At 32.7% G+C, this 16,685-nt stretch overlaps 1 protein-coding gene across 1 annotated transcript; it reads right to left on the bottom strand.

Moving 5' to 3' along the window:
- Positions 1–316: 316 nt before the first annotated feature.
- LOC111516792 (farnesol dehydrogenase) lies at positions 317–16,348 on the bottom strand. Its single transcript, XM_074186490.1, is given in 3 exon segments — positions 317–660; positions 4,828–4,983; positions 15,812–16,348. Coding segments are annotated over 3 exon segments (639 nt in total). The 5' UTR covers positions 16,262–16,348; the 3' UTR covers positions 317–627.
- Between the last annotated feature and the right edge of the window lie 337 nt (positions 16,349–16,685).

The following is a 16,685-nucleotide window of genomic DNA, read 5'->3' as shown; positions in this document are numbered from 1 at the left end:
TATTGATTGTATTAGACCTACTGAAATCCAAGGTTTCATTTTCTTTTGATTATATTCGTTTCATTCGACAAAAAAGCTCTCGTTCTACTTCACACGAAAAATGTTGAAAATATGTCCAACAAACCCAATGGAAGAATGACGAAGGGACCACATCCATTGGTGATCACATTTTATGCTTTTTTAAACAATCCGTTTTGATATATTAGAAATAACTCACAATTTTTCATCTCCAGATTATTGCAACCCGATGACTATTCAAAGAGTGATATTTATTTTATGCAGTGTACTTTTTTGTATGAGTGGAAACAGTACTAGATTTTCGGTAAAAATTTTATTGAAAAAAGTGACAATGAAAGATACTGCTCAATATTTTTCACCAACTGGCCTTATCATCAGCTCATGTACCTGCAAATATAAAGTCCAGTGAGTCGGGGATAACAAACAGTGGATCGCAAGTCCATGATGAATTTTCATGGGATCATTTGATAGCTCTTGAAAATATGTGATTTTTATAGAACTGAAAAAAAATCTGGTTCGACTTCATGCCGTCAATTGAACGTGATGCAAATGATGACCATAACTCATCTTGGGGGATAATTCATCAAAAATTTCTGTATGATTTCCATATCAAATACTATCGCGATAGGGATCTTTCAGAACCTATAAAAAAAGGAACAGAGAAATAGGATTAATTGTCATTTTCGAAAAAGTGGCCATCCGTATAATACAGTGATATATTCCTTTACAACTTTCAAAAAATCAGTTTTCATATCAGAAACTCTCAGTCATTCGGTCATACCTTGAAAATTTGTTGGTTTATGAGTCGGTAAACATAGGATAAACACAACAAGTATAAATGACCTTGAATCATAACTGGGGTATGGGTTGCCGTCCTACGAATTCATACAGGTGTACAAAATAAATGACTCGTTATTATTTGAAAAAGTGATTCCACAAACACCTCACAGAAATTTGTTACCCTTGTATCTAGTGGCTAGTTTGAAAAAAATGACGATTTTTCCCATTTCTCTCATGTTGGGAATATGGGTGCGAAGATCCCAGTTGTGATCGATATTCAAATTCAATTGAGCCTTATTAGACCAGGGCTGTAGCCATTAAAAATGATTGAAGATGAAAAAAATAATAGTGGGGTGAAACCCATCAGAAATGGAAGGGATTTTATGATTTTATTATGTAACCTTGATGAACGAAAAAATTGCAAATCGAAATATACTATTATAATCAACAAACGAATAAGTTGACAAAGTTAATATTTAATAAGACATCTACGATATTTTGAGAAGGTTGTAGAATCTTCTTGTAGATGCCTAGTTATTGATGTTTCCTTCAAAAATATTGTTGCATTTCTTTATTGTTTTTCCGGTTGCGATAGAACATCTTGATTTGCCAGAAAAGGAAAGAAAGGTATCGTTAATTCATTATTAGACGCTAGAAATTTGTCTAATTTGGTCAATACTTTTTAAAGGGAAGATTCAAGCCAGAAAGATATAAAAAAATGGATTTCAATTAATCAAATCTATTTATGAATGTACAAATGAAAAAATAACACTGAATCAATTAAGATTTCAGAAATATCAATTGGCAAAAATAAAATTATCTTTCATTTTGGCAAACCTCCCACCCACAGAAGGAGCATCAGAACAACATAGATACAGGGCATATTATCAACTTCAAACTTAATTGGGTAACGAACTGACAGTTACAGATTGGGACTGGAATCAACATCAACGTGGCATTATGCCCGAATTTACAGAAAAGGAATTGATTTCGGAAGTATTCTGTTTAAAATCAGGTTTTCTGTGAACCATCTATCGCACCCCTACGAACGACAACCCTCAGAAGTCGAAACTTATGCGAGCTAAGGACTAACGAGGCCCTACCTTTTAGCGTGTGATTCCTAACACCGGTTGGACGATAGCAAGTGGAAGTTAATGTTTAAAATGAAATTGTGGATGATGAACCAATGCAGACTGAAAATAATATTGGGGACGAAGAAGGTGATGGTCTTGAAGATTTTGATGATCAACTAGAATGGGAAATCTAACGATGAAGATATGCCATCAAATAGACAAAAACTAATGAAAAAGTGATTAAAATTCAAAAAGTCAAGATAAGTTTTTCATAAATATCAAGATTAACGTTTTAAAAACTATTATAATAATTAACGTAATCAGAATGAAGTATCTAAATTCAATAGTACGATCTATATGTACATTCATATTTTATGATATTTTGATATTTTCTGTTACATGAATATGATTAGAATTTAATAAATAAACTTTTTAACTGAATAAATTGCAGCAATCACATTTTTTTGATGAAATTGTACATTATGATTTTTGCAATTTTTTCGTTTATCATTGTAACATAAATTCATACGTTTTTTGAGTAATCAAAGAGTAACTTTCAATAAATAGCCCAGTATTGTACATAATAATTGAAAAAAAAATTCGAATCCGAATTCGAAAAAGGTAAGTTTTCACCAAATTTCGTGATTTTTTTTTAATAAAAAATCAAAAACTTAGTTATGTAAAAAAAGTATGATCACAAAAGTTGTAGATCTTTTTATTACTCATAACTTTACCTTCCAACATTTTTCCATAGGACTTGTAGTTTTGCCGGAAATCGAGATAAACCATTTTTTACCTTCAAAAACTCACCCCCTTCCACTTCCCGTAATTTATTTTTCCTTTCATTTTTATCATATTTCCCTCCTGTTCTGAAGTATCTCATCCTACTGTTATTTTTTTTGTTTCAAAAATTAGCGACCCTGCTCTATAGAAGAACTCGAGACAAATGTTTTTCCAAAATTTTCACGTGAACCACCTATAAGTGACGGCTGAAATTGAATGTAGTTTTCTACTTCAAGAGTGTAAAATTTTTTGAGAGGTATCATAATATGATTTCTCAAAACCCACTGTAGTTCTTCAGTCTACAATTAATTTTGATACTGAGTGATTATCTAACAGGTCAAAAAAATATAAAAAATAATCATCGTTTGTTTGAATGTGGTTGACACTGTTTCTTGGTTATAGGTTTTCATTGTCTAAAAAGGTGTTAATAGATTTGAAATGGAAAATTAGGCAGAATGAATGAAATATTGAAGTTGTTGAAAATACCAAAATTGGGCGGATTTCAATATTCAGATGAGTGAGTTGGAACACAGATAATATCAAAAATGGTAAAAAATTATTGGATATAAAAAATGGAGAATAAAAAATTTTAAAACGCTAATTCCTATGAAACACAAATAATCGTGATCTGAAATGGGAAATGAAATGATTAATGAGTTGAACAATGAACGAATTATCAATTATATGCAATTATTGGAAAATTAAGAAAAATGAAAAATTTAACATAAAATTATGAAAATGTTGGGAGTAAAATTTTATATAAATCTACTTCACAACGTTTCGATTATGGATAATGTCAAATAAAACTTTCATTTATTTCATTTCAATTCTTCATTACTTTTCTTTTTATCATTCGAATATTAATGGCACGTCACTTATTGCGTCACGCATTTATTGATTCATGTCTGGTTGATTAAGAAACAGATTTTAGTAGATAGATTCTTCATCAGATTCAAATATTTCAGATCACTATAATTTGTTTGCTCCATAAATAGGCGTTTTCATATCGGTATTCAATCAACATTTTTGTGACATTTTCAGCAACATTTCTGATTCAACTAAACAATTAGAATATTTTTGTTCGCTCATTTTCAACATTTCCAATAATTTTCATATTTCATTCATTACAGTTTTTTTTCGCAATTGAAATACATAGAGAAGATATAACATATCTCAATAAACACATAACAATAAAAAAAATATACACATTCACAAAAATGTTTTAAATTCATGTGATGATTCTATATTCAAAATTTTCTGATGACACATATTATGCACATACACATTTTTTCAAATTAAGTATTCATCATCATGGCATATATGAGAGTGAGTGCCAAACTGTAGAAGGATTATAAAAAGTTTCTATACAAAGATTGATACTCAATTTTTCGAAACATTCTCAATGACCTGATTAAATAAAAATGAATTTGATTTTCGGTAACTAGTTATCATCAATTACAATAATTTTTAGAATGATCTATAATTTTTATAATGAAACTCTCGTTGCCATTAGTAAAGTCACAAAGATCAGAAAACTTGTCAGGTAAATAATTAACAAAGTCTAGCCTGAATTTCTAAATTTCATTGATAAGCAGGGTCAAGAAGTCTATGGTTTTGCTATAAGCGGCAACACTATCAAAACTTATTCTTGAATGTCACAGAATTCCCACACAATATAGTAAATAAAAAAGGACGTAAATTCGTAATTTTATGAATGAACATCGGATGTCTACCAGTGAGGATGATAGTTTTCCACGTGAGTGAAATTTTATCTCTTTCATTTACTTTATTGTGTAGGAGTGTCCATAACGAATATTTGGAATACAAACTAAATAGGGAAAAGTGTTTTTTGTATAATTCAGTGTTCTTATGAAAGTATCTGTTTCAAAAGCATTTTTCTTTCATGTGATTTAATATTTATATGGAAATAGCTGTTTTGAGTAGGTTTTTTCTTTCAGTTTGTTTCTGAAAGTTACTTCTTTGCGTGATCTACATATCTTCGTATCGAATTACTTTGTTGAAATGTATTGCTTCCTTCCTTTCTTTGGAAGATTCCCATATTTTTTATATCAAGAAGGAAAAGTAGAAAGCCACAACCTTCATTTCCTAAAAATTTAACCTCTACTGAAAATATACCCCATTCATTTCAAAAAACGCAACATAATGGTCATACCTGGACATGAGGAGGTGTGGATAAAACGTAAATAAGCCCATCAGCAATATCTTCCGGGTCCAGAATGCTTTTGTTTTCCTTCAATTGTTGAAATGTATCTGATTGTTTCATTACTTCTCGAATTATTTCGGTGTCTGTACCTCCTGGACTAATACTCTGCGGAATGAAATACATGATTTCTCAAATGCAACAAATGAGGTTATCAAGTTTATAAAGGATCATATAATAATTTTATGGTTTTTTTATCGATCTTTTTTGGGTAATTGTTACCTTCCACAATCTGAAAAAATATAAAAATTATAATGGAGAACTTTACAAGTGTAGAAAAACTTTTTAGTTTTTACACTTGTATAAAGTTCTCCATTATAATTTTTATATTTTTTCAGATTGTGGAAGGTAACAATTACCGAAAAAAGGTCGATAAAAAAACTGATTTTTTCCTCCACAAAAAATGACTTTCGTTAAATTGTATGGTCTATAGCTGAGTATTTCTGGCTCACCGGGCTTCATTAGCTCAACGTTGCCGTGCGCCTGAATGAGCAAGTAACACTTAGTTGCAGATAATCGATAAACTTGGCCAACGCTAATGGTGATATTGTGCTTCCTTAATGCCGTTTTCATGAAAGATATGAAGACAAATTTTGCATATTCTGTTAGTTTTGAAGGTAGCATCAATGATCAATGTCAAAAAACTACTTTCTTGTTATTGAAAATCCGATCTGGATCCTTCATATAGAAAAAGTATTGTCTTCTGAACAAAAATATCTTTGAGATGTGATGATGAAATAATGTTGGGAATAAGCCTATGCTTACGGTGTATATTCCCTTCATATTTTGTATTATTCTATTTACAAAATGGAGAATGTGTCATTGATATATCTACTTGGAGAAAACAATTTCAGTTATGTTTTGAAACACGAAGTAGGTACGTCATTAAACAACTCATAGTTCATAAAAATTAGACACATTGGGTGAGTTACGTGGTCATAGTTCCCACGACACGGCCATTCACACGGAGATTCAGCTGAGTAAGAGATATTCCAGGAATCCCTTATCTCGACATGCAGTTAGCATCCAGTTTACATTATATTAATTATCATTCTGTTTGTAGCTCTCGTAAGAGACAGTCGTCTCTAGTTTGTAAAATAAATTCTTTTTAAAAAGTTATTTTCTCGTTCCAATCATTTAATTGGCGCAGTCGGTAGGATTTGTGCAGCGTGAAAACGAACTTTTTGCGTCGTGGAGTTTCAACCCCTTCAGCACAAATTCAACAAGAATCCTTCGAGGACCACCCAGAACGAGCGGACAAGGAGACGACAGAGCCTTAGGGAAGCTGCAAGGAATCAACGGAGAAGGAACTGGAACTTACAAGTAAGTGCCAAATATTTCCTTCTTGCCTTCACGAACCCTCTGTATAAGGACTTCGGCGAAGATATATAGTACCGTTCAATGCGAACAAATTGTTGTCTATTCGAGACGAGTAATTTTAAGAAACTATTTATTGAGAAAAACAATTATTTATTTATGAATGAAATTGAAGATATTTCATCACGATTGAATAGTTTATCATTTCAAGAAAGTTCAGCAAATAATACTGAAAATTTTGATAATACTTTTCAACCCACAATGGTTCCACCAGTTCCACCCCAACCAACTCAAATAAATTGGAACCTTTTCAAATCTAGAATAAACAATTTAAAAACTTTTGATGGTGATAGCAATACATTGAACAAATTTATCAGTAGATGCGATGCTATAGTTAACGCGTACAATGTGTTTAATGATGCTTCACTTAATGAACACGTTCTTGAATGTATTCAAGAAAAATTGACAGGTAAAGCCGAGTATATGGTTGGTAACAGAACCAAACTTAATACTTGGGACGCCTTAAAATCTGCTCTAAAACAATGTTTTTCGGATAGGAGAGATTTGGACTGTTTAGTTCAGGAATTAACTAGAAGTCGACCCCATAGAGGAGAAGACTTAATGAATTTCGGTAGTAGAATTCAATTAATCAAAAGTAATGTAGTTCAAAGAGTCAGTAACAACCCAGACTTAACTCCAGAAGAAAAACTTTACCAAACAACTCACTACGATAAAGTAGCCCTCAGTACTTTCATTGCTGGTTGTCCTGGTATTTTGAGAAATAATATGCATCTCAAAAAGCCAGCCTCACTGGAAGATGCCATAGCATACGTAAACGAGTTCGAAAATTTTGAAAAAATGTATGGTTCGTTAAACGATTATAAACCAAAGTTCAATACTTTCGGTAGACAATCCATCATTCCAAACGTCAACCAAAATGGCCCTAGACTCATACAACCTCAAAGACAAAATTTTCAAAACGAAAATTTCTCTAACCCAAATTATTTTTCAAAAAATGAACAACATTTTTTCAATCCACAATTCTCAAGTAGACCTAATTGGCCAAGCCAACCTATTAATACCCAACCCAGACAATTACCACCGCAAAGATACCCTACAAACCGAGAAGTTTTCGGACCTCCTCAGAATGTTTTTAAACCAAAAAATATTCCACCTAATCAATTACCGAAACCGGAACCCATGTCCACTACATCAAGAAACCCAACAAAAATGTCTCAAAAACCTTTTTCTCAACAAAACAACACTTTTAGGAACCCTAATAATTACCGAAACTCTCAAAAAATGTTTACCGCAAGTCAAAAACCCAATTTTATATCCGAGGAATTATTTTCTAACGAATACGATGAATTTCCCCAATATAATGACACTGATCAACAATTTTATGATAATCCAAACCTCAGTGAAGAAGCATACATTTCAGAAAATGCTGTTTATTCAGAAAACGAACCAAATTTTCAGAATGAATACTTAAGCGACGTAGATTGTGATGAAACTGGAAATTTTCATTTAACAACCCAATTCGAAGATCATACTTAGCCGAAATCAATGCATTTTGTAACAATGCATTACCTTATGTCGAAGTTAGTCACAAAAATAAAATTATTAAACTACTAATCGATACTGGAAGTTCAAGATCGATTATTAAACCATCTATTATTGAAAAATTATTCCCAAACAAAATTTATCATTCAAATACTATTATCAAAACGGCTTTAGGAAGTCAGAAAGTAAGGTACCAAGCCTCGATACCTGCTTTTCCAGAGTTCAACACAAACTATGAAATTACTTTTATTTTATTTGATTTCCACGATTACTTTGACGGAGTTTTAGGATTATCAGACTTGATAAATATGCATCTGAATATAGACCTTGTGAATAAGAGACTGATAGGAAATCATGTTGAAATTCCTTTCAAGTTCAGACAGTCTACAGATACGAGTTTTTCTTTCTCTGTCAACCCACAAGAAAGAGTACTTAAATATCTGCCTGTCACAGTTCCTGAAGGTGAAATTCTTACCCTTGAGGGAACACTCAATGATCTTTTCATTCCGCAAATATTGACAACTTCAAAAAATGGTTACGCCCTTATGGAAGTACAAAACCCCACCGATAGAACAATATCAGTGAAATCGATACAACCACTTCCTGTAGAGAGCTTTCAATCCTCTACTTTCGAAATGTATTCTTACGAAACTTTAGAAAATACAGGGACGGACTCACCTAAACTGGCAACCGAAATTAATATCGCTGATTTGATACGTACAGACCACATGAACAAGGAAGAAACAAATGCTATACTGAAACTCTGTAAAGAATTTTCAGATATATTTTTGAAACCTGGAGATAAATTAACATTCACCTCCAAGGTCAAACACGAAATCAAGACCACAGACGAAATACCCATACATACCAGACCATACAGGTATCCATACGTTCATAAGAGCGAAGTTCAACGTCAAATAAAAGACATGCTTGAAAAAAATATAATACGACCAAGCTGTAGTCCCTGGTCTTCCCCGGTCTGGATAGTTCCAAAAAAGATGGACGCTTCCGGGAAGCCAAAATGGCGAGTGGTAGTCGACTATCGAAAACTTAATGATAAAACCATTAGTGATCGTTACCCACTCCCAAACATAAACGACATTTTAGATAAACTGGGACGAGCTCAGTACTTTAGCACCCTCGATTTGGCAAGCAGTTTTCATCAAATCGAGATGGCCGAAAATTCAATCCAAAAAACGGCTTTCAATGTAGAGCACGGACACTACGAGTACTTGAGACTTCCGTATGGCCTTAAGAACGGTCCATCAAGTCTTCAGCGCGTATTAGACGAGGTTCTGAAAGACCTACAGAATAAGGTATGCATGATTTACATGGACGACATAATTATTTTTAGCACTGGACTCCAAGAACATATCCAAAACTTAAAATTGGTCTTCTCTAAATTACGAGAGGCACAATTTAAGATCCAACTGGATAAATCGGAGTTTCTCAGAAAAGAGGTAGAATTTTTGGGTCATGTTATTACGCCCGAAGGCATAAAACCAAACCCAAAGAAAATCAGAGCTGTTCAAAATTTTCCAATCCCAAAAACACAACGAGAAATAAAGTCATTCCTAGGACTATTGGGATACTATCGAAAATTTATAAACAACTTCGCAAAACTAACAAAACCTCTAACAAGTTGTCTTAAAAAGAACGCAAAAGTTGAACACACAAAAGAATTTATCGAATGTTTCAATACTTGTAAATCAGTATTGACTTCAGAACCGGTTCTCGCATACCCCGATTTTGAAAAACCCTTTGAAGTCACAACTGATGCTTCAAATTACGCCCTTGGCGCCATTTTGTCACAAAATGGACACCCAATTTGTTACGCTTCTCGAACACTTGACCCACCTGAAATTAATTACTCAACTATCGAAAAAGAACTTCTTTCGATTGTATGGAGCTGCAAATATTTCAGACCATACCTTTTCGGCAGAAAGTTTACAATTTATTCAGACCACAAACCCCTTCAGTGGCTTTTCTCACTAAAGGAACCTAATTCAAGACTTGTGCGATGGCGTTTGAAATTAGAGGAATTCGACTATGTTGTAAAATATAAGAAAGGAAAATGCAACCAAGCAGCGGATGCACTTTCCAGAAATCCTCATACAAATGACTTCAATGCTATCGAAACACTTTCAGTTCAAAATAATCCCGGAGACATAAACGAACTTATCGACATCTATTTGAATAACGATAATATTCCAGTTTTAGACAACGACGTTCTCAATGAAGTCCTGGAACCGCAAGAACCGAAAAAACAAATTAACATATTATCTGATATTCAAATTGTTCCCCCAAAATTAAATGAAATCGAAAAAACATCAGATTCACAAACCGCTCACACTTCTCTCGAAGACCCTGTTTTTCAAATTCCCATTTCAGAAAGACCAGTTAATACATATAAAAATCAAATAATTGTAGCTATTGGTGACATAGAAAAACTCAAATGTAGAATAGAAAAGGTATTCGAGAATTTGCGATCTTATATTACCATACCCTCTAAAAATATGAGCGAGAATATTGTTAAACTTATTAAAGAATATATCGATCCAAAACAAACATTTGCCTTCCATTTTAAAAATCCAGCAGTCTCACAAATGTTCAATACAACAATCCAAAATTTACTCAAGAATTCTTCATTCAAAATTGTTCATTGTCCAACATTCTTAGAGGATGTAGAAACATCGAAAGAACAGAAAGAGAAACTTAAATGCTATCACGTTAAGAAAACATGCCATAGAGGTATAAATGAAATGAGGACATCCCTCAGTTCACGATTTTATTGGCCAAAAATGGCAGAAGACATACAAAATTATATTAATAATTGCGAAACATGTCAGAAAAACAAATACGATCGGAATCCTCCTGTAATTAAATTCAACCTAACACCTACAACTTCTAAGCCATTTGAGCATGTTCACATAGATACATTCAAAATTTCAAACGAAACTTTTTCAACAATTATCGACACATTTTCACGATATGGTCAGGCATATCCATTAAAATCCTTAACCGGAGTTTCAGTAGTCGAAAATCTACTCAATTTTATTACCCATCACGGTTTACCACTCAAAATAACCGCTGATTCAGGCACCGAATTCAAAAATAAAGATCTAGAAAACTTTTGTAAAATTTATAACATTGAGCTGCATTACACAACTTCAAAAAACAGTAATTCTAATTCACCAGTTGAAAGATTTCATTCAACACTGATTGAGCATTATCGATGCTTAAAGGAAGAAGGAAAATCGTTCACAGCTGAACAGCTGATGAAAAGAGCTGTCCTTGGCTATAATAATTCAATACATAGTGTTACCAAATTTACACCTTTCAAAGTAATTAAAGGTCATATTAATAACACAGACCCATTAAATTTAAATGATCGTATAATTGTTTCCGATTACGTTCAAAAACACAAAGAAAATGTCAAAAAACTGTATCAATCTATTCAAAATTCCAACCAAATTACTAAAGAAAAAGTAATTGAAAACAGAAATACCCAACGAAATGAACCCCCAAAGTTTGCAAATCAACAAGTTGCGTATATTAGAACAAAGGCGCGAAATAAAGATCGACCTAAATTTAAGAAAACTGAAATTATTGAAGAGACCGATATAAAACTTAATACAAATAAAGGCACCTACCACAAAACAATAGCCAGAAAACCAAAAATTTCAAAAAAACTTTTGTTACAGGGAGTAAAAGAACATGAAGATACACGTGTTGATACCGCTATACCTTCTACTTCACGTGCTCCGAGTCCAAAGTGACGATATTCAAATAACCCCTATAACCAACCCCATCCTTCCCATACAGCTGGGAAATGCAAGAATTATATACAGCAAACATACATTTTTATATTACATAGAACTTGCCTCTATAATAAAACAATTAAACAAACTAGACGTCTACTTCCAAATAATCAAAAATAATTTTGATAAGGGAACAATTAATAACCCAATTTCCTATCATGGATTAGCATACAGCCTGCTAGTCAAAACCGAGTATCTTATTGAAATGACAAAAAAGAAATTAGAAAACCTCCAACCCCATATCCGTATTAAAAGAGGTATGATAAATGTTATTGGAAAAATCGAAAATTGGTTATTCGGTACTCTTGATGCTGATGATGGTAAACGATACGACGAAAGTATCGCTATATTAGAACGTAACCAAGAAAATATGATTAATGAGGTAAACATGCAAATCTCTCTGTCCAAAAAATTAATCAATCACTATAATAAAACTATCCAAATTTTGAATTCAAATCAAGAAAAATTAGAAAACAGTCTAAAAACATTTCAAGTTGCAGTTCAAAAAACCATTGGCGACCTGACGAATTACATTAGTTTTCAAGGAATTGTTTCACAAATAACCCTTGACTGCCAAAATATGATTACTTTTATCGATAATCTAGAAGATGCTATCACATTTGCAAAGTTAAATACCTTACACAATTCAATAATACCTAGTTCTGAACTGAAAGAAATAATAAATTATTTAAGCAACATCTACTCTGATTCAAAAATCCCGAAATTTGAAAGTATGTTGACATATTATCAATTTTTCGGTGCACAAGTAACTTTTTCGAATGACAGAATAATTTTCGCAATACACGTTCCTATTGTCGGAAACGAAGTTCTTACATTTTTCCACCTTTATCCTATCATCCAAAATCACAGTATTTTTATCCCAAAATACCCATATTTGGCACGAGCAAACCACAATATCCAGTTCGAAGACAGTCCATGCCCAGTATTAGAGAAAACGTATTATTGTCCAGAAGATTACTTTTCCGAAGACCAATGCACATCCCACCTGATCGAAGGCAAAGTCGCCGATAATTGTCAGCCTCTTCCAATCAATGTGGCAGAGTCGATTATCGAACAAATCACTCAAGAAGAAATCCTGGTAATTCCGATACAGAGCGAAAGAATATTTTCCAAGTGTAAAACCGATCAATATTTGGAAATAAAAGCACCCACCCTAGTCAAGATCCCGAAAAATTGCCAAATTGAAGTGAGAAACAAGATTTTCACCAACAACGTGAAAATAGGAACAGGCAAGCCACTGATCTTACCTAAAATTGAAATGAAAAATATCGAGAAGTCAACAATATATGAAACACAAAATTTCTCGAGAATCAATTTTGAAGAACTCTACGAAATCAACAATATATTGGACCGATTGAAACCAATCCACAAATTTAACAACTCCGAAAATAACACTACCATTTTTGGCGTTTTTGCAGGAGTTATTATCACAATAATTGTCCTGATATTGGCAGCTTTTAAGAAAAATTGGATTAAAACCCGTATACTGGGATGTTGTTGCTTCAAAACACCCCAAAAAGAAGAAAATACCAATGACGAAGATATGGTTCCAAGCCGCCAAAATAATTCCATTATTTTTTCGGCCTAAGGAGGGAGGAGTTACGTGGTCATAGTTCCCACGACACGGCCATTCACACGGAGATTCAGCTGAGTAAGAGATATTCCAGGAATCCCTTATCTCGACATGCAGTTAGCATCCAGTTTACATTATATTAATTATCATTCTGTTTGTAGCTCTCGTAAGAGACAGTCGTCTCTAGTTTGTAAAATAAATTCTTTTTAAAAAGTTATTTTCTCGTTCCAATCATTTAATTGGTGACAAGAAATATGTTACATTGATGTATGATAATATTTCAAATTGATGCATGAAATTAAAGTATAACTAAGCGCTGTCTGCACATGAAAGATATTTATGAAGGCGATAGAACTCAAAACAATACTTTTTGGAATGTATGTTTGTTTATGTTTTTGTGCGGTCAACCAATTCAACTTCAGTTACCACTGACGTATTGTGATTAGGTTTACTCAACATTCATCATTTAATTTTTTATAAATAAATAATTTGGTAATTTGATAATCATACAAAATTTGTCAGAGAATGAATTCCATTCACTTGATTAGTCTGAAAATTTGGTTGACTCTTTCAACAGCTCCTCGCAAATGGTTTGATCGATATTTTTTAATGATATCGAAATGATTTGAAAAAAATGTCAGTTGACGAAATAATGTCAAACATGTTTTAATACTTTGGTCAATTATATCTGTCTACATAAAATATGATTGAATGTGCTAATTTCTATTCATCGACATTCCTGAAAGAATTGGATTTCAAAAATCAAGTTTGGAGAAAGATGACGATATAGGTTGGGTTTTCAAGAAGAAATATCCTACCAATGTCTTCAACTTCTTCAACTCCCAAAATAGGGAATGCCCTATTCATTCATTTATTCAGTGAAATTGCCACTAAACAGTTTGCAAAACCGTTGCACGTGTTTTATTATACCATAGCTCCATCAGACTTGTTCATACTCTCTGCCTCTTTTGACAATTGGTCCACATGGCTTTGTCGTGAACAGAGGATTATAACAACTAATGATTATTCTCACTGGAGGTGAATAATCTTTTTTTTTTCACATCAGTCGAATTTTCAAAATCAATTATTACATGTCATAAAACTGTAACTGATCAATAATGAGATTTGAATTGAAGGGGTTATATTTTTAGGAGTGGTTAAGTATTGGGAAAGACAGTTTTTGGCTTTCTACTACTCCATCTTGATACACAAAAAGGGATGAGGGAATCTTCCAAAGAAAGGAAGGAAGTAATCAATTTGAAAATAAGTAACTCTATACATGGATTGTAGATCATGCAAATATAAACTGAGTAGAGAAAAGTATCTTCTGTATAATTCAGTGTTCAAATAGAAGTATTTGTTTCGAAAGAATTTTTTCTTTCGTGTAATTCAATGTTTATATTAAAGTAGCTGTTTCAGGAGGACTTTCTTTCAGTTTGTCTCTGAAAGTTACTTCTTTGCATGATCTACACATCCATGTATAGAGTTACTTATTTTCTAATTGATTACTCCCTTCCTTCCCTCATCCCTTTTTTTTGTATCAAGATGGAGTAGTATCATAAATTTGTTCTGAAAAATACTATAAAATTCTGTTCGGTTTATTTGGCTGAAAATTTTCTTGACTGTGTTTATATTTTGTGGAACGATTCTTTTGTTAATCGAAGATAGGAACGTTTTGCTGTTAAGAAAATTGGCAATTCTTAAAATTGAAGTCCGCGTTAATTAAGTAGCGAGCAACAACTAATGAAAAATAATCATATATCTCCATAGTTGAAATACGAGCTTGATGTTTGCCAATAGATCAATTTTTGAATGTGAATATATTCAATGAGTAAAATTTTGTTATTATAATAAAATATAAGAAATACGTACTGTTATCTTTATTTTTGAATTCAGGGTAGCCGAATGTCTGGAACATAATGTCCCACGGTACTGATGATATGTATTATATGCCCATCAACTTTGTGTGTTTTCATGTCCCTGATTGCTTCTCGTGTAGCTACAGAAAGAACTATCCCAGTGACTTGCAAAATATTTTGCAAGAGCTCTGTTTCTCCTTCTGACAGCATGTCTGACTATCTATGTATAGAGTTACTTATTTTCTAATTGATTACTTCCTTCCTTTCTTTGGAAGATTCCCTCATCCCTTTTTTTGTATCAAGATGGAGTAGTAGAAAGCCAAAAACTTTCTTTTCCAAAAAATAATGAGATATTTGAGAAGAAATATCATTGTTGTTCTTCATTAAATCAATAGAAGCCTAAGTTTTCTGTTTGCCTGTACGTTTGTGCGTATCAATATCAACTGACTTGAAAGTGGTTGTTACTGTTGTATCGTAGTGAACTTCATTAAACATTTATTCTTTGATTCATTTAGCTGAAAATTTTCTTGACTGTGTTTATATTTTGTGGAACGATTGTTTTATTAATCGAAGATAGGAACGTTTTGCTGTTAAAAAAATTGGCAAGTCTTAAAATTGAAGTCCGCGTTAATTAAGTAGCTAGCAACAACTAGTTGAAAAATAATCACATATCTCCATAGTTAAAATACGAGCTTAAAGTTTACCAATAGAACAATTTTTGAATGTGAATATATTCAATGAGTGAAATTTTGTTATTATAATAAAATATAAGAAATACGTACTGTTATCTTTATTTTTGAATTCAGGGTAGCCAGCTCTCGTCGCAAACATTCTGTCAAAGCCGTAACACCATATTTACTAGCGGTGTACATATTCACAGGAATGTCTGGAACATAATGTCCCACGGTACTGTTGATATGTATTATATGCCCATCAACTTTGTTTGTTTTCATTTCCCTGATTGCTTCTCGTGTAGCTACAGAAAGACCTATCATATTGACTTGCAAAATATTTTGCCAGAGCTCTGTTTCTCCTTCTGACAGCAGTCCAAAATTCATAACACCAGCATTATTTACAAGAATATGAATGGGTCCCAGATTTTCTTTTATCCACTTGAAGGCACTAAGTATTTCAGCTTAGCTGGATATGTCTGCTTGAACAGGATGGAATTTTCCAGCTTTACCTGAAAGTTCTCCAGCTATTTGTTCGAGTTTATTTTTTCTTCTTGCCATTCCTACAACCTTAGCAAAGTTTTTATCGAAAAAATCAACTTATTCTCTTTGGATAAGAGTAGAATATTGCTCCTTTCCTTAAATGAATCACTCCAATGAAGGACAAGATTTAACAATGGAACAATCGAACAAAATATTCAACTTTTTGTTCTTAATATGATAAATATGGCAGGTTGAGCCGATACAACCGTTTTTCTGAACATGCCATTTGTATCTCCTTCACGTACTGAAAAATTAACAATCATCAACTTCCGCCACCTTTCATCACACTCCCTTTATTTTAAGACTATCTGTTGAGTTATGAATATGAGAACATCATTCAGTTTAGTTGATTTATAATTTTATTTTATCCTGTTGTATATAGTTGCTATTGTATAAAAAAAAAAAGAAAAAATAGTTTGTGTCAATAAAAGTCAAAAGAAAC

The sequence above is a fragment of the Leptinotarsa decemlineata genome, unplaced genomic scaffold, assembly GCF_025532065.1.
Source record: "Leptinotarsa decemlineata unplaced genomic scaffold, Ldec_3_MD MMD2_P_RNA_scaffold_2, whole genome shotgun sequence".
NCBI lineage: Eukaryota > Metazoa > Arthropoda > Insecta > Coleoptera > Chrysomelidae > Leptinotarsa > Leptinotarsa decemlineata.
Note: the sequence above shows the minus strand (reverse complement) of the source record. Positions and strands in the feature narration are given on the sequence as shown.